Here is a 24,383-nt window from a genome sequence, read left to right as displayed (position 1 = left end):
CGTGATCATTTACATGTATTGTCTCTTGCAATCATGGGGGGTTAAAATGTAGAAAAACATTCATAATATTTATTTTGACATTCATCATATTGAAGCTGACAATAAGAATTAAAGCTGCAAGCAGCGATATGGCAACAATCATAATCACGATTATTAAATACGATTATTCATTGACTTTGAAAACATCCATTTATTGAACTTTTAAAAAAGGAATAATAGTCATTTGAACAGTATCTTTTTAACAGTTGATTACCCTGAACTTTAAGTATAATTCAACTAAAAAACCAATACAAATATAAATAAAATAAATTATACATTTATATCTACATTTAAATAAATAATATCAAATTAATAAATACCAATAAAGAAGATCAACACATATTTTGGGGCGCACTTCCACAACCTACTGAACATAATAAATATAATAAATACAAATTAATTAGATTATAGGCAAAGTATTCAGCTGAAGCCACATCTTTTTCAACTTCCCCAAGGCCTTTGTCATAAAGGGCAGGCCAGGGTTCAAGTTATGTGGGAGCCAATGGGAGCTGAGTTCCCATAAGGAGGGGTCTGAGCTCCCATGAACGCAGTGAAATCATACATCTGTGGGGGACGCTAATACATTACCAACAACCATTATTTTAATCACAAATAATGCATGTGTCAATGTAATGAGTATTATTTACGTTAACGAGGTAAATAGGCTAAAATAAAAACATGTTTTCCAAAAGAACTAGGCATCGTATTCTCTCTTGAATGACAATATGCCTGCACTTCACCTCCAAGGTGCGCAATCAATTATTGCGCAATCTATGCCTGTGAGCATGCTGTGCGAGCTGAGATGATGTGTTATGTGGTGTGCGTAGTTGAACCTTTACATATTTAAGTTTGTAGCAAGTAGAGGGCTGCTGCTGCTGTGTGTGCGCGTGTGTGTGTGTGTGTGTGTGTGTGTGTGTGTGTGTGTGTGTGTGTGTGTGTGTGTGTGTGTGTGTGTTTTCAAATATTACTAATATCTAGAGAGCCTTCATTCGCAGTTTACTATTAGACAAGTAGTCCCATCATTTTTAATTTACATTATTTAGCTTTAAAGATACAAAATCAAATACCTATGAGTTGCGCAAATGTACCGCCCACCCTTTTTACTTTTAGACAATACTTATACCTCATCACATATGACTTGGTAAAAAGAGAGACTTGGGTGAGAACATAAATGTCATCAATTATTTTTTTGCTGTCAAAGGGAACAAAGGGTCAGTCACTCCCTTTGACACATCACTAAGGCCTTGAACTTCTTAAGTTACACTCCTCCCTCCTGTGGTTAGCCAACCTGTTGCTCACAAGACACACACACACACACACACACACACACACACACACACACACACACACTAACTTGCATGCTCTGTTGTGATTGGTCAACCCCTAAGAGCTGTTCCTGCCCTTAGCCTATCACGTACAATGTGTCAGAGTGCTAGCCAATAGGAGCATGAGTGTTACATAGTGATGTCATTATAGTATAGAAAAAAACAAAGGAGTCCAATGGAGGGGGGAGAGAAACTCCCTCTGGAAAGAACACATGGATTTTAGCTATAGACGCACTACGGGAAAGAGAAAACCTCAAAAAGATAATAGGGCCTCTTTAATGTATTGTTGATGTTACTCTTTACCTTGAAATGTGAAAAGAATCAAACATTGATCCTTCTTGACACACATGTGAAGCTACATTTCAAAAGGAGAAGACGAGACATGCTATCTCAGAGTAGCTACATGCTCCTGAGAATAGCGTGCTGTTATTTCATCATACTGTATTTTGGAGTTCATGCGTGGGCTATAATTACATGATGTGGTATTTTTGTAAAGCGGTATTGTTTGGTGCTCAGTCTGTGACTGGCTGTCCACACCTGGGCTTAACATCTGTCTCCCCTGGAGATAAAATTCATCAGTGACAGCTCTTATAATAGACCTGTCAAAGCTTTTCCTGTCCCGTTACATTCCTGACTACATCTCTCTTGGTTAGAACTGAACATTTGAGCTTTAGGATGTTTTTATTCTTTTGTCTTCCTCAATTTTCTGAAAATAACACACGTCCAACCAGTTGAAGCTCACGCACACTGTTACATTTCTTTTGTATTTGCTAATAAAGCTTATTAAGGTCAGATTCCTTCTGTCTCTATAGTATGGTTGTTTTTCAAATCTCCCCTGTACGACTTGATTCTTCCTTTGTTTAATTGTGCAAATGAACAAAATCACAAAGAAATTACAACATATTTCACCTTAAACCCATAATGTCACCTTTCTACCTTACATAACATGTCTCTTGATAGACACATTTATCCAAAGCGACTTACATCGATCAATACTTTGGGAAATCCCCACAGGATGAGGGGTGAAGGGTCTTGACCAGGGACAAATTGACCAGGGACAAATTGACATGCTCCTCTGATCAACGCGATATCCCACTGAGCCACAGCCTCCCTTTATTATATTATATTAAATCAAAAAAACATTTTATTTTTCTTATCTACTCTTTTTTATTTATTTTTGTTATAGGGTTTTCATTAAATATTAGGCTCGTCGATCGTCAAATTTTCATGATAACTTACAAAATGTTTTACGATAGTTGATAAACAGCTGATTCTTATACATATATAAATTGTCATAAATAACATACATATGTCTCCGTGCTCTTTCAAACTGAATCTTATTGTGACACTGATGCTGTGTTGTATATTTGACTCTTCATTGTGCAAGATGTTATCACAATCTGCATCAGTATCTCGTCAGGTAATTATGCCTCATTTAGAAACTGGAATGTTTCCGTGACTGAAGCTAGTTTGAAGGAACGGGTTACACGAATCTGTGAGAACTTTTTTTTTCTACTGTCCTGGAGAGTAAACAAGATTGTGTTCAATGCAACTGCAGTGACAGAGAGGTGAGGCAGAATCAGTCTGAAGCATCTCCTCAAACACAGAGCTGCCTGACTTATCTCCTACAACTCCAGCAGAGGGTAAGAACACCTGCAAAATATTCTCTGCACATTATTTTATTAATTTTACTCTTTCATTAGCTTCTAGGTAAGCTGAATATAGACAAGAACATCATTTTTGGGTACTTTTTGTTACCTTTGTGCCTCACTTTAAAGAGTTGCTCTTAAGTCTTTCAGCAAAAACATATCCACATCAAGATATATCTCGAGAGAGGTCTTTGTTAACCAAACTAAGATTATTTAATTAATCAATGCAGAGGGGGTGGAAGTGTGAGGTGGAACTAACCTTTTTGGAATTGTGTAAAAAACTGTCTTAAAGATATACTCATATATAAATATTTTTTCCACTTTTAACCAACTTCAGTCATGAACTCAAAAATATCAACCCATTACTTATCAGTTTACTCCGGTTTTGTTTTTTATTAAAAGAAGAAACACAAATGTAATTGTTTTATTTACACTTATTGCTTGGGGCAATTGTTTTTCTTACAGCCAGGGACATTTTTGATGCATTTTTACAAATTGTGTGCAGCAAACAAAGAAAATAGCATATATTTGTCCCATAGGGCGATGTGAGAATATGGTTAAATTTGGTGGAAAATAGTTAATAACGCAACTTTGAAGACAGGGTTTTAGATGGGAAGCATTATATAATAAAAAGCATGACTTTTGGCTGTCATGTCATTTTTGCCGTAAGATGAACAATGGTGGTTTTAATCGGTTTTTAATTGGGGTGATTCTTTCCTTTAGGGATCTTAATGTCTGTATATTTACTATTCAGTTTGTTATAGACATATATAGTACCTAGGGTTCAAATTTGAAAAAAATAGAAAAAAAATATCTTCAAACTGTTGCAAAAATATATGCCATTTACATTAACACGTCCAACATTATGTTAAAATAAATAGGGGTTAAAACAAAGATACAAAATACATATTCAATTAAAAATGTAACTGTGCCGACCGTGACTGTGTGAAGTAGTGTGGTTTAACAATTGGAAGGTTGGGGGTTTTATTCTAGCTTCTGATTTTTACAAAAGGGAAAGGTCATTTATTTATTAAGGTATATTTCTGCTGCTTTATGTTTGGAACAGAACAGAAATCTGGCAAATGTTCTTGTATCCTTTTTAAAACTATTTGTAAATGATTACATTTTCTTGGTGTGGCTCTTTGGTGACGGTGATGTAGGTTTGTCAGTTCAATAACATTTTCTATTTTTGTCAGTATAGGTAAACAATAAAGTTAAAGCTGGAACATGGGTCTTTATTTACAATTTTTAAACAATGATAAGCAGCTTATTTTTGAATTGGTGAGAGACAAACTTTTGCTAAAAGCTGCAATCAAGAGACATGATTTATTTTTGAAAACATGATATGAGAGAAAACTCATGATCGAGAAAAAAAAGTGAAACATTTTTTAATGTATTTTTGAGGAACTACAGTATATAAGAAGAAACATTTTGATTTCAATATTGCTTACATACTTTGTGTATGAATATTGAAAATATACGGAAATGTAGATTTAAATTATGTCTAATCTAACTGTGTTTCAGGTCAACTGACAGCCAACATGATCTGCTTCTTACTTTACCTGGCTGCACTCGGTCTGCTGGGAGGTAAGAAACACTCAACAAACACTGCAACCATTTTGTATTCATCACAAGCACAAACTCCAGGAAGTTTATTGCGGTCTGCCAAGAAATAGTCCGCCACCTAACCCCCTGTTAAACGACGATTTGTTTTTTTAGCTAGTTAGCTTATACTGTATGTGCTATACAAGGCAGATTTTCTTTCCTTGGGACAGAGCAAGCTTACCGTTTCCCCCTTGTTTAGAGTATGCTAAGCTAAGCTAACTAGCAATTAGCTCCAGATTCATATTTAGCGGACATGACAGTGGTATCGATTTTTCCGTGTAACAATCGGTAAGAATGTAAATACTGTAGGTATATTTCTGAAAATGTCCTACCAATCTTCTAACCCTACAATAATTAATCTACAGGGAGAACAGGCACAACTTGATCAGTCCTTTATAACCTTTAAAATTACTTTGAAGAGATATATTTTCCTTTTTTTTCATTTATCAATGACACTAATGCATAAAACTAAACAAAAGACCTACACAAAATGTCAACTTATTTTTGATTTGTGGAATATTTAGGTACTGCAGCAACAAACCAGATATTTACCAGTTCTGGTGAGATGGACATCACCTCGTGCCCCATCACCTATTATGGACAGAAATACGACAAAGTCTACGTGAGTAATACAAATGTCTTTTGTTTGGTCCTTTGCAGAAACTGGTATTTTGGCACTGGCATAAACCAGAATATGGCGCTGTTTACATTTCAAGAGCGTCATAAGTTGAAAGATGTAGTCATATATTACATCATAGCCGTTACAGATGGAGCAGCTTATTTCAGACTCCAGCTTACTGCTTCCTGCCTACTACCTGCCAGCTACCTGCCTAAGACCTGCCAAAGACCAGTATCTGGGAATGTTAAGCCCTCCCACTATTTTCCAAGAGGGCGTTGCCAGATTTTCAATTTCAGGATTTAACCAGGAGATGGCGCTTCCTTCACAAAAACAGGAAGACAACTTTCATGGACTTTCAGTTTTGTTTAGAAGAGCATTTGAACACATCAATATTTTAGATCAAATAAAGTATATCTAATCTTGTAATTCAATAATATATAGTCTTTATATATTAAATAACTATGGCCAAACTAAGACTTAGTTTTTCAAAAGAGAAAATGCAGATATTATATAAAAAACTAAAGTTAAAATCTTGTTTTTAATGCCCCAAGAGCAATAAAAACCCTTGGTAAAAATATACAAGCTGTAAAAATACTTATATGTATTTAATACTAATAACATAATGATTAATTTCAGATGATAATACTTTTCAGTGTCTGTCTCATGCAGCAGCTGACCCGGCCGACAGTAAAAATAAACATTTATAACTAGTTTAGGTTGTTTGAGAGGTAATTAAAATAGCTAAGGGTGATGATCTGACTTGAAGTGTGTGTTTATGCTCCTAATTAAATGTGTACAAGATGTGAAGTCAACAGGTATTCACTCAGAGGGGGGTACTGTAGCTACTATTTATTTTCAAATGCATACAGTATAGGCTCAGTCAAGAATTTGAATGGGATGGGGAGACGTGTGTGATTAAAAATGAGTGTCCAAACTATGGCCAAACTAAGACTTAGTTTTTCAAAAGAGAAAATGCAGATATTATATAAAAAACTAAAGTTAAAATCTTGTTTTTAATGCCCCAAGAGCAATAAAAACACTTGGTAAACAAATCCTGAGTGAGGCTTACTATTTAATAAATGATAAATGATTATTCATAACAAATATGAGTGATGTGTGATTATTATTCATGCTATATACTGATATAGGGCTAAGTAAGCAATCAATCAGCAATTAACCCTTAGTTGTTCAATATATTTATTCAGACAATGTGAGTAGAAATACAGAAATTCTGCTCCCACCTAAGGCCAACGTTGCAATAGTACAAAAACAAATTTCCCTAAAAACTTACCAAAATGTAAACATTTTTAAAACTCTTTAATTTCTGCTCCAGAGGCCAGGGGTTAAATTGGGATTTGATATGTGGGGGGGCTCTGTTAGAAGGTGCGACGGGGGGAGAGAGTTAGACGCTCGTGAATTGTCAAAGGGGGGGGGGGGGGGGGGGTGTTGGCGGCCGTAAGCGAACCGGGCCGTTGGCGTCCGGCCGTTCTGTGATTCTCCAGAACTCACAGCTGGCCAGTGGCCCACCGGGATAAGTCCCGACTCTCGCTGCAAACTCTCTGCACGGAGGAGCCGCGGAGGAAGAGACACACGTTCACTAAGCCGAAAAAACTATATCCGGTCACAGTGATCTGCTATTTTAAAGTAAATTCAACACATATCGACCCTAAATATAGCATATATTAAGAACGAGAAAGTGTTAACATCGTTTTTTGTAAACATATGACAAATGTGCGAGGGTGATGACATCAGAGCATCGTCCTATGGGCTTAGCCCCGGACAGCCCCGGCCCAATTTAACCCCTGCCAGAGGCTATACAACAACATCTGAAAGGTCAAAAAAACAAACAGGGCTAGACAGCCATTTGTAGCATATGGGAGAATGGTGATGTGAACTCAACACGTAGTCACTCAGAGGGGGGCACTAATTATTTTCAAATGCGCATAGGCAATGCTATCTATTTACATGTACTGTAGGCTCTTTCAGTCAAGAATTTGAATTTGAATGGGATGGGGAGACGCTCTGCCAACACTGACCCAATCTTCTGCTCCTTAAAACCCACTCACTGCCTGTGTTTTAACATAACATATGTGGGACACTGAAAAGTCTATGTTAAAAAGCCTCAGTCACCTTAATTCATGTAATAAAAACATCTCAGGCCAGTAACACTGAAAGCTAAATGTGCAATACCATGTTCAGCTATGTTGCTATTTATAATGTTATTGTTGTTACAACAGAAGATGTTTTTCTTTATATTGAAGTTAAATGCATCAATCTGGTGCACTTTGAGGTCAAAATTAAGAGATTTATGGATACCGCTGGAAAAAGCTGCAGTACATATGCCGAGCCTGTACGTAGCGCTGTAACTTCCTCCACAAAAGCAGCCTTCTGTTTATTCAACGTGGTGGGGGCCGAGGGAACCGGGCAGAGTTTTTCGCCGGTCAACATGTGTGAAAGTTTAAATCTTCCTTATTGAGCTTTAAAACAAATGAATAACGACTATTATATAATAATAAAATAAACACCGGCTGTTGTTATGCCCGCTGTAACGTTAAATTACTCCGTTCTCCGCTTGTAATTATGCCGTTACAAGCTTCATAGTTGTATTTATCATCTAAATTTGCCGAAACAAGTTTAATATTCTGAAAGCCAAGGCTTTGTTTATTTGAAATCAGATGAAAACAAACTGTAACGGACCCTGCCGTGTTATCTATGATTACTATATGCCTTACTGTACATTCATAATTTCAGCCGGAGGGAGGGGGGCGGCGCTGTGGAAGAGCAGATTGCGAGTGAGAGGTGCCTGTCATCTTCCCTTTACAAGCTTCACAAATGTATTTATCGTGTGATTTTGGAAATAAAAGTTTCATATTCTGAAAGCCAAGACTTTGTTTATATATTATTCGTGGGTAGCTATGACGTCAGAAGGAGTTACCGTAAATGAGAGCTGCCGTAAAAGTGTTTCTAGGATTTCTAAACGAACTATTACAGCTGTTATAAAGCATTACATAAAAAGTCATGAAAGAGATAAGGAGGAGAAAAGGTTTAAGGAAGTAAGCAATGAATACAGAATGTCAAAATCCTCTGTTTCACGCGATGTCGAACATTGAAGACAGAGGACGGCGGTCCCCCAATCTACACAGCGGGAGAAAGAAGATCATAAAGCAGATCGGAGGAGACATCACGATCTTCCCACATTAGTGCAATTCACCTATACTTAACCCCAAATAAAAGAACCCAATAAAAACAGTTGTTAAATAATAGTGAAGTCACGTTGTAATAATAACTCATCTCTCGGTTTGAGTGTTCTTTTTCTGCTTTGCCAAAAGCCACTGTGTCAAGTGTCTAGTGACTATTTCTCTTAGCGGATGCATGTCAATTTAAATCAATACATACAACTATTTTTTAAATCAATAAAAACATTTTCTAAATCCATAAAAGCATTTCAATTAAGATTGGGAGTCATGTCGTTACTTTGTTGAGAATGTGGCCATGTAATAAGCGGGATAATTTGCAGCGACTTGGTCATTGTGGGGAAAAATAACACCCAGGGATCCTGATCGTTTCAATAAAGTTGAATACAGAATATTCATATTTGTCAGTGATTTCATGTCAATTCGTGTCATAAACATAAATGATCGTGGTGAAGATGATGATTAAATTAGGATTAAAAATCGGGAGAGCCGGCTGCATTTCCTCTCGTTCGTTTTTTTCGACTAAACAACATTATTTTGTTAAATAACAACATGGTGATGTTTTGTAAATGATTACATGTCTTATTTAGCACAGACTATGATCCTATCCGTGACATATGGATCTTAACAAAGATCCGCTATACAGTAGTACCAGACATACTGTACATCCAGCTTACTGTATCGAAGTTGATTTCACATGAGCTCCAGGAACCCCACTGCACCCCCTGGTGGATCAATGATCCATTGCAGCTGGCTTCACAATAATTACATTTATTTATCACGGGGGCGGTATCAAGTCAGACTGGGGGCCGGCTCTTCATCACAAACCTTTCACGGGCCGATCACGGACCGTGCACGAGCCAACCACGACCCTCGCGTTTCAAACTGTCCTAAATAAGACGCTCCATCTGTAGATTGGATCGAATGTCTCTTTCTGCCTGTTTACAATTTGCATAAGTAGGGTATGGAGTCGTTTCTAGGGCAGACGAAAACATAAGTTCAGGCAAAATATTCGAAGGCAATTTTATTTTTTTTGTGTTGTTTATTTGTCAACCCCCCAATGTGTAAAGGCCTTAAAGGGGATGTGCACATACTCAAACCACACTGTAGCCTACAAAAAAGTACAACAATCAGGCAGCTTCATTAATATACACAGTACAAAATATGGCATACAACGTTTTGGAAAAGTAAGAACAGTTTTCAAACCTTTCAGCCCAGTCTGCTCTGATTGGTCAGCCGCTAAGAGATGTCCCGCCCCTTAGCCTATCACGTACAATGTGTTGGAGCACTAGCCAATAGAATCACAGGTGTTACGTAGGGAGTTCATTGTGTTACAACATTTTAAAAAAAATAGGCGTTTCAGGCAGAGAATGGGGGCATTTATCATTTATCGAATCATACTGTATATGAAAACAAATATTCTTCAAGCAACAATTTGTTACTGCATGAATACATAAATAAAAAGCCTTCTCAAGTCTAAACTGTTTTTATGAAGGTTATTGATTGGCTGTGTCTCCGCTGTGATTTTTCAACAGGTAGCCTTCGAGTCTAACACATTTTCCCTCTGCTTCAATGGCTCATACCAAACTGGAATTAAAAATGACTGCATTTTCATGTCTGGAGGAACCGCTGACAGAGGAGGCTTGTCAGTGTTCACTAAAGAAATACCAGCAGGATCTGGAGTTCATCGACTTCTGCCCAACCTCAGTAATGCTGGGAAATGCATCAACATAATACCTTTAAAAGACAGTCAACAATCAGAAGTGGGTGTTCTTCAGTCTCAGTGTTACCAGTGTCACTATCAGTTGTCAAACATGTAATAATAATACATGTAATGAGATGGGATATTTCAGATCATGGCCATTTTCAACTTGACCTTTTCTGAGTAGTCTCTGTGTCTGTTTCCTGTTGTCAGATCCAACAGGTTGAACTGGGTAACTTTGGGTCACAAGCAATCCTGGCAATCAGGACACACTCTGGATACACAAATCTGGACGTTGTAAGTATAATAACTAGGGCTGTCAGTCGATTAAAATATTTAATCGCGATTAATCGCATGATTGTCCATAGTTAATCGCGATTAATCGCAAATTAATCGCACATTTTTTATCTGTTCTAAATGTACCTTAGAGGGATATTTTTCAAGTTTTTAATACTCTTATCATCATATGAGTGGACAACTATGCTTTATATGTTTGTTTATTATCATTTGAACAATGACAAATATTCTCATGAATATTAAACACAACAACCTCTGAACATTACAAATATTCGCCTCAATTCAACCTGGAACCTCTCTCATACAATAATACAATACTGTGTGTGTGTGTGTGTGTGTGTGTGTGTGTGTGTGTGTGTGTGTGTGTGTGTGTGTGTGTGTGTGTGTGTGTGTGTGTGTGAGAATGTGGAGACACTGTGATGGATCGTTGGAGCTATGTGCAGCTCAAGGCATATATGCCTGTGTGTATGAGCTGTGTTGCGCGCACTATCCGTGCTGAGTGTGCTGTCTGGCTACCTGCATAAAGTCAAGTGCTCGGCGCAGTTGTCGGCGAAATGTCGCTCCTCTGTTTTCATTGAAACAGCTCCTTATATCCGTTAGCTCAGCTAGCTAGCACCAGATGCTAACAACAACACGTAAGGTGTGCTTTGCTCGCGCCACACATACACACACCCTCCCGGTCCTCCCGATGGCCAGTCCGGGCCTGCCGGTGAGCGTGGAAGTGTGGTCTGCCACAAGCGGGCGGCAGGAGCGGGGCTGTCAGCATCAGCTTGTAGATGGTATTTTAAACTCGATGCGCTCTGAAACTACGGCGGCCGAGGACAAAAAATACACATGCGTTAATCGCGTTAAAATAATTAGTGGCGTTAATTTTTTTTTGCGTTAACGCGTTATTAACACGTTAACTTGACAGCCCTAATAATAACAGTATATATTTAGAGATTTGAGACATCCATGTATTGTAGAGAGTGTGATGTGAGCTTGGAGACCTACAAACTGCATCCCAATTTATGAGCTATATCTGTTGGTACACTGGATTATTAGGCATTCAGGAAATATCACATAAAAGTAGACAAGGCTCCTTGGATCTTTTTTGTCATGTACAAAAGCACCATTGTTAACACAACTTACGCCATGCTATCAGACAAACGACAATTACAAATCAGGTCCAGAGAGGCTTTTTCTCTGATGGTGTAATGTTTCCAATTTAAAATAAATGGATTATCTCTGCATTATCTCTGGATCGTAAGAAACTCATTTTAAGAACCTATTAGTAATAACTTAATCTGTCAGTGCAGGGGTCGTTTTCTTCTAATTCGACTTCTTTGTGGTCACATTCGACTTAAAACCCCTGGATTTAAGAATTAAACTATTTTACGACAGCATATATTTGTTACTAAAATGTTTCCTGGCACTTTTCAGGAAGCAGATGCACAGGTGGGTGGTGTTTCAGTTTTTAAACAGACGTATCAGGCAGCCGAGACGAATGTAGGTGTCATCACAGACGTGAGCGGATGCAGACTCGCAGGTTAGTAAACACAATCATTCCTAAAGTGCAATTTTAGGCCTCAAAAAAGCCACATTTGAATGATTTATTTCCTGGGATATAATTGGTTAACACAATACACCTGTAAGTCTGGCACTTAAACCACCCACGTAATCTTTTCCTGACTCTTAGGTGTTGTTTATAAGACCAATACAACAGTCAGTGACCTAACAACCTGCACTTCTGTAATGTGTGACTTCAGTGGAGTCGCTACGGTCGTTAATGACTGCGGTCCAATGGAGCAATGCCAGGGCGATGGGAGGTAAATATGTGAAGTAATTGTACAAAGCAAATCCCTCCAACAAATGACATAACAAATACGTCTAAGTCGATTAAACGATGGCACAAAAAACAAAATTACGGGGTTTTTGTCTTAAACTGAGCCTACAATTAGTCTAGTTTGCTCATAGGAAACTCTTAATCATTTTGAAAGCAAAGATTTATAGAAAAAACATTTAAAATAGGATTATCGCCTCATGGTTGTATGCCTCCGTCAACCAATCAAGATGTGGTTTCCTTTACTATGTAAAATGTCATCACTATATAATTGTGTCCTATTATACATTTGTGTGAAATTGTCATAATTAGCATATGACTTCTGTTATAGCCAAATAACCAAATAAAAACTGGGACAATTTGCCAAATGAATTAGTTCATCTGGTTGTCAAAGTCTTTGTTGGTTCCAAATTTGAAAGAAATTCCCTGAATTGCTTAAATTGCTGTTAATAATAAACCACTTTGTGTACATTTTCCATCATATAAGTATTATTTTTCCTTTATTTCATCCTTTTTGTTCAGTTTTTATATAAGTGCTTTCCGGTGTTTTCGTCTAAACCAGTTCCAATTTTCTCTTTATATCCGTCTGCCTCCCTCAGTTGCGTGTTTAAAACCATGTGCACGGTGACCGGCTCGGCTGTCATCAACATTGTCGGCAGAGTTGAATCGGTGCCGGACCGTTGTGGGTACACTCTGGTGGGACCCTCAGTCATCCCTGGCTTCAAGGTGCTGGGGGTTTTCCAGGAAAGACGCCGGAAGGATGTTAGTTTCTTGGAGCGTGTGATCCTGCAGCTCGACAGTCCCAACGTTCAGATTTCTCTGGAACAAGGTGGCAGGGTTCAGGTAAGATATCTACTGCAGTAATCACATGAGTAATGGGTGTAAGACCTCATAAAACTCTACTGTTCAGTACTGACAATTAAAAACAGAGAGGATATTCAGACATGTTTGGAATTCTGGCCTTACTGAAAATTGTAAAATCTCTGTGGAGACTTTAAAGAAGTAAACACACAGGCAAAGACATTGCACATTACACAATTGTAAAAAAAACACTAGCCTATGATGGAGGCTGTATACAATGCCTGACTTTGAGCAGGACTAAATAATACTGGCTCTTTGCACAAAGTTCAAATTAAAAGAAAATATGGTGTGGTGCCAAAGGTTATCGCCTCATGGTTGGACGAGATATTATGTTGAGTAAGACGAGATATTATGTGAAAAAATATGTGTTTTTAAAATGTTCCCCCCTTTTTAAATACATGTATTGCTTTAGTGTCTCTTGGTACAATTGATAATTACACACACGTTCTAATTAGCACACAGATTACCATTAAAAGCAATATTCTCCAAACAGAAAAAGGTCTAAGGTATTTAGTGCTCTTTTAATAGTTTTTAGGGACATTTCTTGCCTTCACTTGACTGCTATAGTCTTATATATGACCACATTTTGGAAATAAAGGAAAGGGAGAATAAGAAGGCTTAATATAACTGTGTTCATGCCATGAGAAGAAAACAATTAGCTTTTGGAAATGCACAATGCAAGTACTGTCATTCCAACAGCCAGTGGGTCTCTTGTAAACACAAAGCAGTGTATTTCCCTCATTCAACCACTGAAATATGGTGACTTATTCATTGATATGCCATTGTTTGTGATGTTTGAGTAAATGTCTGCTCTGTGTTGTTGAAGCTGGATGAAAAGTTGCTGAAGGTCAACGGCAGCGCTCAGGTGGTTCATGGTGTGGAGCTCTCCAGGGATCACAGAGGAGTGACTGCTCAGCTATCCAAGTCCCAATACACCATTCATGTCCTCTTTGATGGCAACACCGCACTGATCTACATGACAGGTACACAACAACACACTTTAAATAGGATCTAAAGACAAGTTATACAAGAGTAATACAAGTTAAAAGTGTTTTACTGGACAGAATCTGCTTTTCACAGCAGACATTTTGACTCGCCATATTAGGAAAAGCACTTTCTTATTTAATAATATTAATGTTGGTTAAATTCCACTTAGCAGAGGTCCTGGCATTGTGCATGCCCGCTAACTAGAATATATGTACTTTTGTATATACATGTTAATAACCTAATTCTGTGCATTTTAAAATACAAAGCTGTGTTTTAATGTAAAGGTTTGTGTTCATTCTCTAAACCATCATCTATTATTATTATATTTTTTTTGTTGGTGGTAATAATCCTCAACGTTATCTTCTCAATCCGGCCAGGACCAAGTGAAACTGCTGTGCAGGGTTTATGTGGGAATTCAAACACGCCTTTGGTTCAAGAGAAGGCTGCTGAACACTCTGCACCTGGGTAAGACCTCAAACATAATGTCTAAATAACTACTACTTTATTATTTTTTTAAATATAAGGCTGATTGACAGACTTTAATCTTCTGCTGCTTGTTGTCCCATTAGCTGTGGGATGGAATATGCTGAGGCTGCCGACAGTAACATCAACTGCAACCGCACAACTGATTGGTAAAAGATTAAACTCTCTTTTGATTCTGAAACAGGCATCAATAACTTCTACGACATGCTACTGTATACCTCAACACTACAGAGATGGCAAAAGTACACACATCCTTTACTCAAGTAGAAGTACAGATACTCATGTTTAAAAATACTCAAGTAAAAGTAGAAGTACTGACTAAACTTCTTTACTCGAGTAAAAGTAAAGAAGTCTGGGCTTCAAAATATACTTAAAGTGGACCTATCATGCTATATTATAATAATATAGTGTAGGACCATACCTATATAAGGCATATTTATACTTTTTTTTTTTCAAAATACCAAACAGATCATGCATTTTGGCCATGCCTCATTTCGCTCAATTTGCACTTTTTTAGCTCTGTTTTTGCAAGGGCTGATTCTGTGAGAACAGCACCATTTACAGGCCTGGCATATGTACTACAGCGTCTCCAGCGCTTTCGAACGGCAATGGCCGTGGCTGTCTCCTCCTGATTGGTGGAGTTGGCCCAATAGCCGTAGTGCCACCGTCCTGACGTCAGGACAGTGTTCAAATCTGGATCAGTTTTTATCAGATCCGTTGCAGCCCCTTTTTTAGAGATTTGGGTATGGAGGAAAATAGAGAGAGTTGTGTTTTCTGACACTTGGTGAGTTCCCTGGAACACCGGGGACACATATTCATGTATAAAAGACGTACAAAAGTGCATTTTGCATGATAGGTCCCCTTTAAGTAAAAAGTACCCATAACTTTGTGTCCTTCACCCTAATTTGCTGTATTCACTGTTAAATGTCTGATATGTGTAATATGTAATGTAAAGCGCTTTGAGCATTCGGAGAAGTGCTTTAATAAATGTAATGAAACGCAGATTAAAACTAAATTAACAAACCTGTTTTGAAAATGTAAGAAGTAGAAAGTACAGGTATTTGTGTTAAAAATGTAAGAAGTAAAAGTAAAAGGTTGTCAGAAAAATAAGTAGTGGAGTAAAGTACTGATACCATAAAAATGTACTTAAGTACAGTAACGAAGTATTTGTACTCCACTACTTCCCACCTCTGCAAAACTAACATTTGTTGGTGTCTTCTAACTTTTTTTGTCTTCTAACTTTTTTTATTCTTATAAACATGTGCCTTACTGTCATTGATGACTGAACTTTTCAGGTGTAATCTCCTGAAAGAGGCGCCCTTCAGTGCTTGCAATGAGCACATCGACCCGGAGCCCTACATGGCCGCCTGCACACACACTCTGTGCAAATACCCTGCAGTGGATGGTCTTAAGTGCCAGTTCCTGGAGGCCTACGTCAAGGCCTGCAGCCTCCACAGCAACGTCACCGTGGAAAGATGGACGACCAAAACCAGCTGCCGTAAGACTGTCTTTCAATATCTTCTGTTTTGTTTAAATATAAACGCATAGGTCTGATATGATCTCCTAAATCAGGGGCGTCCAAACTTTTTTCACCGAGGGCCACATACAGGAAAATATATGAAGGGCTGGGCCGCTCATTAGAGGTATATCGCCTCATAAGTTCAGTTATAAGTTAGCAAAATTAATAAAATGTCCAGAGGGTTTCATTTATTTTGTTAGCAGCTCATTCCTCAAAACAGAAGCCTCAGATTGATTATAATAAGGGGAAATAGGAAGGGTGTATTTCAAGCTTGTTAGGTAAATAATTTATTGGGCTTTTTTCTTATCAACTAAGATTTGTTTGAAAATGTTCCCAACTTTAATTGACTGAATTTATTTGAAAAGTGGGCTAATTAACACATGAATACTACTGTGTAATATATTTTTACATTTATATTTAAGAAATACAATATAAGACAAGCACAAGTTTCATTTGTGGCCCATATTCCATTACACATTATGAATTTGCTGAGGCCCGATTCAAAATGGTCCGCGGGCTGTAGTTTGGACACCCCTGATCTAAATGAATGAATGAAATATAAGACAACTTTGTTTTAAAGTTCTGTCGCTCTTTTGTTTTACATTTTAGCAGTGGTCAGTAACTAAGTAGATTTACTAAAGTACTGTCCTTAAGTTTTCCCTGGTGTGTGTTTGCAGCGGCTGTCCCTCGGGCCTCCTGTCAGGACCGGTTCTGCAGCGATAATGAGTTCTGCGGAGAGAGACAAGTCGGGTATCCTCGCTGCCTCTGTCGGGCCATTTTTGCCTCCAAGTACAAATCGGCAAATGCTTATGGTGAGTCAGCGAGGAACTCACAATTGACTCAAAATCTATTTCATTAAATTCTAGAAGGAAAAGTCCTCCTATAATTATGTATGTTGCACATCAACTTAATAAGGCAACATGTAGATCTTTAGCAGAAATGAATTACAAATATGACCTATTGATATTATCCCAGTCTTTTTTTTCTCAAAATGTTATTCAGGTAAAAAAATGCACAAACAAGTCTTTCAAGTAATTGTAAATACACTTAGAGATGTTTTGTGATGTTGAATAATTTGTGCATCTTCCTGAACTGTGTTGTTGTGGGTTAGGGTTAGGGTTAGGACAAGTCATTTCGACAAACGCTAAATAAATAAAATGTTTTTAACGCGTTTAGGTGAGCCGACAGAATGCACAAAGAAGTCTGCATCAGTTACTATGGCCAATTGTCTCTTGGAGGACAAAAGCATTGACTACTCCTTCTTACACCTCAATGACGAGGCCTGCAAAGCTGAAATGGACGAACTGACCCACATGGTGACGTTCAAATTCAACAGCAGCAACACTTGTGGTACAGTGGTCATGGTGGGTATCTTTTTTATTTAGCAAATTTACTATCAAGAAGCAGCAAGGTAGGTAGGTAGGTAGGTAGGTAGGTAGGTAGGTAGGTAGGTAGGTAGGTAGGTAGGTAGGTAGGTAGGTAGGTAGGTAGGTAGGTAGGTAGGTAGGTAGGTAGGTAGGTAGGTAGGTAGGTAGGTAGGTAGGTAGGTAGGTAGGTAGGTAGGTAGGTAGGTAGGTAGGTAGGTAGGTAGGTAGGTAGGTAGGTAGGTAGGTAGGTAGGTAGGTAGGTAGGTAGGTAGGTAGGTAGGTAGGTAGGTAGGTAGGTAGGTAGGTAGGTAGGTAGGTAGGTAGGTAGGTAGGTAGGTAGGTAGGTAGGTAGGTAGGTAGGTAGGTAGGTAGGTAGGTAGGTAGGTAGGTAGGTAGGTAGGTAGGTAGGTAGGTAGGTAGGTAGGTAGGTAGGTAGGTAGGTAGGTAGGTAGGTAGGTAGGTAGGTAGGTAGGTAGGTAGGTAGGTAGGTAGGTAGGTAGGTAGGTAGGTAGGTAGATAGATAGATAGATGGATGGATGGATGGATGGATGGATGGATGGATGGATGGATGGATGGATGGATGGATGGATGGATGGATGGATGGATGGATGGATGGATGGATAGATAGATAGATAGATAGATAGATTTTGATATGTATTTAGGAACATTTTTGATATGTATTTAGGAAAACCTAAAGGTGAATGAAGTGCATCTGAACGTGCAGTGACAATGTCTGATAACATGTGATTTATTAGGCAAACAACAGTAAAATTATCTACAAGAACACCATCATGAGGAGGAACCTCTCCGATTCTGGCATGATCAACCGTCAGAGCCCTGTGCAAATCGACTTCTCCTGTTATTACGCTCAGCCGGAGATCAAGAGCTTGGCCATCAGACTGAAACACAGGTGTGTGAAGGGGGCACATTGTATACCTCCAGAGATGTCACCTTTTTGTTACAAGGAGAAGAATGAGCTTACCTTTAGTTTTTGTGTGCAGACTAGTATTGTTAGGATGTATCTTTGCCTTCCAGGGCTGTGATGCAGGAGATGACTTCTGGAGAATGGAAGTACAATCTGACCATGAAGGCCTACAGTGACGCTGAGCGTAACAACGTTATCCAGCCAGACACCTCCATCCAACTGGACCAGAACATCTGGGTGGAGATTGAGACAGAGGGCCTCGATGAAAAAGTGGTTGTCGTGGTGATGGACTCCTGCTGGGCCACCGATCAGCCGTCGCCAAGCGGAGCTCTGAGATATGACCTCATCACGAACGGGTGAGATACTCAGAAATACTTATGTTGATTAATAATAATAAAGCTTTATTTATATAGCGCTTTTCCTACAACACATGCAGCTCAAAGTGCTTTACAAAATGACACATCACAAGTAAAAAATAAACAACAAGAAATTCGCCTCAGATTTGTTAAAGGGCCCATGTCATGCTTTTCCGGTTATTACCCGTCCCCTTGTGTGTTATGAAGGTTTTAATGCATGTAAACGGTGTGCAGAGTCACAAACCCTCAAAGTACACACTGTAGCGAGTAAAACTCTAACACGCCTCGTTGGAGATACGTCATTGTCCATTTGATTCTTCCATTTCGTTCCGGGTACGGCATGATGTCATGCCGTACCCGGAACGAAATGGACCAATCCGTGGAGCCGTTATGTTACGTCCGCGGAGCCGTTACATTAAGCCCCCGCTGATTGGTCCAAATTGACCAATCCACGGACTTCCTCACACACACATCTGTGTGCAGGGAGCAGGGAGCTCTGCTGATTTCTCCTCCCTGGCTGCAGGCTGATAACAGACAGTTGAGATTGCGGCGAAATTCTCTCTGCAGACCCATTCTCACAGCGTTTATCAACCTTTTTCTTACTCAATATCAAGCCACACTTATTGTTTTTACTTCGGCTGTGACTTTGTGTGTGCTCAGGATGAGTTTGGCTGTGTTTGGCTCTGTATCGCTAACAAGGAAACAACACCTCCACGGAGCACAGCACGATTAACAACGTCCCGACCAATCAGAGCACACTGTGCTCACAGGGAGGGTGGGGGCTGGAGCTATTGGAGCTACAACGAGCCGTTAAAGGCAGAGAGTGAAATTCAGTGAATACACGTAGTTTACAGAGATGCTGTATGAGAAACCAATGTGAGTTTGGAAAAATGCACAGTATAAATCTATTTTAGTATACCTCAACAATGGAATTATGATCAGTGGAAATGGCCATGACATGGGCCCTTTAAGAACTTTAAAAGGTACATGCAGCAAAATATAACATTTGATCAGGTGAATAGACACAAGGAGGTAAAATGTATGATAATAAAAATAAAGTAAAATAAAATAAATAATTGTTTCTCTCAGATGCAACAATATTAAATATAAAACCCCATAAGACAAAGTGAACATATAGGTACAACTTACTGTTCGGAGACTCAGTCATTGGTACATGTTCATATACAAAGCCATGCTGGGTAAACTACCACCTTACATCTGCTCACTGATATCACAGAGAGTCGCTTGTAGCTATTGCCTAAGATCCCAGGATGTGTTTTTATTACATGTACCAAGTGCTAGGACTGTTTTAGGCACTAAAGCTTTTATGTGCGCAGCTCCTCTAGCTTGGAACACTCTGCAAAACATTTTGAAAATGAGCATTTTGGTTCCCCTGCATCATTTTAAAGCACAGATTGATGACATGATATTTGATACTCCTGGTACCTGTCTTTGTGAGTAAGTTTGTAAATTGTACCCCTGTCATTATGTTGTATGTGTCCTTTTTGTTTTCTGTTACATGTGTAACCAATGTGCGGCAGGTCTCCCTTGTAAAAGAGATTGTTGATCTCAATGGGATTTTTTTACCGGGATAAATAAAGGCTACAAACAAACAAACAAACAAACAACAGAAATAAAAAGATAATAGTAATAAAAATGCCATAATTCTAATTCTAAACGATTAAGAAATAAAAAAGATCAACGTAAAAAGAAAAATTGCTATTGAAGCATGTTAGATTCATAAAATAAGATAAAATGCTTTAAAGGTGGGGTAGGTAAGTTTGAGAAACCGGCTCGAGATACACTTTTTGTTATATTCCATGGAATGCTCTTAACATCCCGATAGCAATGAATATCTTAAGTGCTTTGACAAAAAATCCATACAAAAATGTCATCTGTGGAAGCCGTAGTACTGTAAAAAGCACGACCAATCATCTGAGCCGGCCCGGCTAAAATAACTGGATGGCCTACCTGCCTGTCAGCCTTCCATCTGTGCACAAACTTATCTGGTGCCCTCATTGGTCATGTGCGCGTTCGTGTGTGTTGGAGGAGGGGCTCTGTAAGGAAGTGGCAGATTTTTTCCGGCTGTGTATTTTCAAATTCTAGCGATCTCGAGCTGGTTTCTCCAAAATTACCTACCCCACCTTTAAGACCTATAAAATAAATAAAACAATATAAAGGTAGGTAAATAATAAAGACTAAAAGAACATTTAAAGTGTTGTTAATAAAAAGCTAATCTAAAAAGATGTGTCTTTAAACCTGTGTTTGTTGTTTTTGGCACGTTTTTGAGCAGCTGTGCTAACCCTGCTGACCAGACGGTGAAAGTGGAGGGCAATGGGTTGGGAACGTCCAACCTCTTCTCTTTCAACTCGTTCCAGTTCACTGGCAGTTCTGCTGACGTCTACTTACACTGCAAATTAGAGCTGTGTGTCACTCAGAGTAACGCCTGCGCCCCGGTATGCTCAATATCTGAAGATTCAATATGGAACAAAGAAGCGTATGTTTGTCAAATTTAAGAATATTAATGTCTCTTTCCCTTTATTGCTTCCCAGATATGCAGCCAAGGTGCAAGAAGGCGCAGATCTGCCTTCGCAAAGTACGAGGACAAAAACCCTGCCTTGATCACCATGGCCTGGAGTAATTAGGTGAGATGATTCATGCTTCCATAACCTCCGATGCCACTTAATAATTAGGGGCAACAACAGAATATCCACAATATCTTCCTTGAGAAAAACATTACGTTTTAAGGGGAAAAGATGGAGGTTCCTTAAGCTCATGCATTCAGTCTGTAACATCCACTGCCTCACAAACTTTCCACACACCTGTTCTGCAACTTTCAATCAGGACAAGGAAGAAGTTAAAGCACCAACTTAGGACCCCAGTAACTATTAAATATGGACAATCATGTGATTAATAGATGAATGATTGACTGAAAGCCCTAGTTTTTACAATTGCTCCATAAAGGCAGATTCACACTATCCGTGTTCACAAGTTTTCAAAGGTTCGCGAGGGTGGAATTTATCCAAATGACGCAAGTGAATTAATTGACTGTGTCTTAGCTAAGGCAGCACGGCGACTGCCCATGTTCTTGTTTCGTTGTAACTCCAGTTGGTGTCATATGCACCTGTTGTTGGTTTGATACCCGCAGAATAAATTCTAACAAACTAAATGAATGTTTTGAAGATATAAGAGTAGATTCAAAGATTACCAACATGAATATAATTTGTCTTTAAAGGAATACAAAGCCAGCTAAATAGTGTTGAACTTCTGACAAAAGAAGTAACTTCGACGTTCGAATCCGCGAATGCACAACTCGGGAAATATGTACGAACCTTAAGAGTCTAAATAAAATCAAAGAGGAGCAAAAGTGTGGCTTAATTTGTGACACTTGACTACATGTAGATCATGGGAATTCAAAAACATCCTAAAGACCTCAGAAATCACATTTCAACAAAGAAAAAAATGAGGTTATTGTCTTACAACTAATATAAAAGGACTGAAGTAAGTTGTCTTGGAGAAAAATCTGTTGTATGATATAGTAAGTAACAACTTACGGCAACTTGTGTTTTTTCTTAGGTTTTCGTGGAAAGCGACCAATGGGTTCATGACCCAAAATGATGTTTGTTCTGTCTTTGCCCTGATAAAGAATCTGTGTTCAATCATCAATGCTATATGAATCTATACAAGCACATATGTTTGTTATTACCAGACTAATACATTGATTTTTTACCTATCCTTAAATTACTTTGGTCTTTGTTGGGTTTCTTTTTGTGGTTGTTTCTCTGAGATAGATGAGGGAGAATGATCTATAAAGCATTGAAAGGTACTGAGTTGATCAACCGGATCTGAGAGAGTGCCTGTAACAAAGCACCCAGCATTACTTGATAAGTAAACACAGAAACATGCATACTGTCAAGGTCTTGCAGACAATGTGAAGATTTGTTTGAGATCAAAACCTGCAACCTCCAGTGGCCTAAAGAAGACAAAACATGCTGTATGCTTTAACTACCTTTTTCATGATGGTGTATAATCAATAAAACATATAAATACATAAATGGGAATACTTGCTTTGTGGGCTTTTATTTATGACATGAACTAAATAACACTGTAACAGACATTGTGTGGAACATATCGCTTCAAAAGGTCATTTTGTTCAAGGAGTAACAAATGAGACCATTACATGATCTGCATATCAGAGTTTGTTCTGTTTGGATAATGTATTTTTAATATGCCCTCACTCATTTGGACTTCCTCCTCGTTAATCGTCTGTCACACACACACACACACACACACACACACACACATGCACACACACACACACACACACACACACACACACACACACACACACACACACACACACACATACACACACACACACACACACACACACACACACACACACACACACACACACACACACACACACACACACACACACACACACACACACACACACACACACACACACACACACACACACACACACACACACACACACACACACACACACACAGTGCCTCATTAAGACCCACTGGGGTCTAATGGCTGTGAACCTCTTGCTAAGCACATTTTCACACCTGCTTTCATTAGTGTCATGCGATGACATTACTGCAATTATAGGTGTTACCCTAACAAAAAACAAGCGTTAACATCAACATGTGATGCAATCGTTGCTAAATAGACTAATCTTTCAAAGTAAACAATAAACTTAATAATTTTTTTGCTGATGATTTCTTTGATGACGAAACATTTGTGACTCGGCATATGTACGCATGATGGGTTTTTGCTGAAAGGATCCGGTCAGCCGAATCACATAGAAATGAAGGTAATATGAAGTAATTAGATGATTGTATTTAGAGTTAAATACACCGGAAGAGCAGGGTATGCTATAGGGCTTCACTTCCTTTTGATTGACAGGTCTCTACAACGGCTTACACCTTTAATCTAACTTTAAAAAGTGTGTTTCAGTTCACAACAGTGCGTTTTAGCATTTTGGTCACCTTAAGATTTCTTGTTTCACTTCGTTTGTACTTAACTCAATCCTGTCTGTCCCTTCTGATTCCAAATCAGGCTCCAAACCGGCTCCTGGCCCTTAAAACTGGTTCAACTCGTGAACCGACAATCTACCCAGCCGGCTTCAAGATCAACGCCAAAGCTGCATACGTCAGAGGCGGGGAAAGTAGAGCCAGACTATTAGCCACATCACTCCGGAGAACAGTATAAAGTTGGAAAAGTAGTTATTGCTATTTAATAGCTTTGTAAGTTTAATAGCAACATAAGCACGGATCTAGCGTAGTCTGATATTCTTAGTCCGGCAGTGACTGTGAACCATAGTGTCGCTGGTTCAATTCCCCGAACAGACCTAAATGGAAAGGTTTGAACCAGTATTTCCACTGCACAAGCACTGGCTCTCGGCCCCAAAAATTGTTCAAATCAACCAACGTTTCTTTGTCCTGCCATCACCAACAGTAAGATATCTAAAACAGTTCATGGTATGATACAGTAAAAGAGAAGTAAAGAGTTGAAGAAGTTGTGCTTGCAATTTAATCTGGCTTCATTTAAGGGCCCATGTCATGCTTTTCTGGTTATTACCCGTCCCCTTGTGTGTTATGTAGCTTTTTCTGCATGTA

The 24,383-nt window shown here is 38.7% G+C and overlaps 1 protein-coding gene across 1 annotated transcript; it reads left to right on the top strand.

Annotated features, from left to right (window-relative positions):
• Positions 1 to 2,904: 2,904 nt before the first annotated feature.
• On the top strand, positions 2,905 to 22,811 carry LOC117495312 (alpha-tectorin-like). The gene is made up of 19 exons (XM_034146505.1): positions 2,905 to 3,007; positions 4,538 to 4,600; positions 5,143 to 5,240; positions 9,967 to 10,194; positions 10,347 to 10,430; positions 11,853 to 11,958; positions 12,109 to 12,238; positions 12,852 to 13,095; positions 13,940 to 14,096; positions 14,478 to 14,565; positions 14,670 to 14,732; positions 15,879 to 16,081; positions 16,780 to 16,914; positions 17,279 to 17,466; positions 18,225 to 18,379; positions 18,505 to 18,750; positions 21,044 to 21,206; positions 21,303 to 21,395; positions 22,327 to 22,811. The coding sequence occupies exons 2-18, from the start codon at positions 4,555 to 4,557 to the stop codon at positions 21,393 to 21,395; spliced, it is 2,427 nt and encodes an 808-aa protein (XP_034002396.1). The 5' UTR covers positions 2,905 to 3,007; positions 4,538 to 4,554; the 3' UTR covers positions 22,327 to 22,811.
• The last annotated feature ends 1,572 nt before the right edge of the window (positions 22,812 to 24,383 follow it).

Source organism: Trematomus bernacchii, unplaced genomic scaffold (genome assembly GCF_902827165.1).
Source record: "Trematomus bernacchii unplaced genomic scaffold, fTreBer1.1, whole genome shotgun sequence".
Taxonomy (NCBI): Eukaryota; Metazoa; Chordata; class Actinopteri; order Perciformes; family Nototheniidae; genus Trematomus; species Trematomus bernacchii.
The sequence above is the reverse complement of the archived record's forward strand: the minus strand, read 5'-3'. Positions and strand labels throughout refer to the sequence as shown.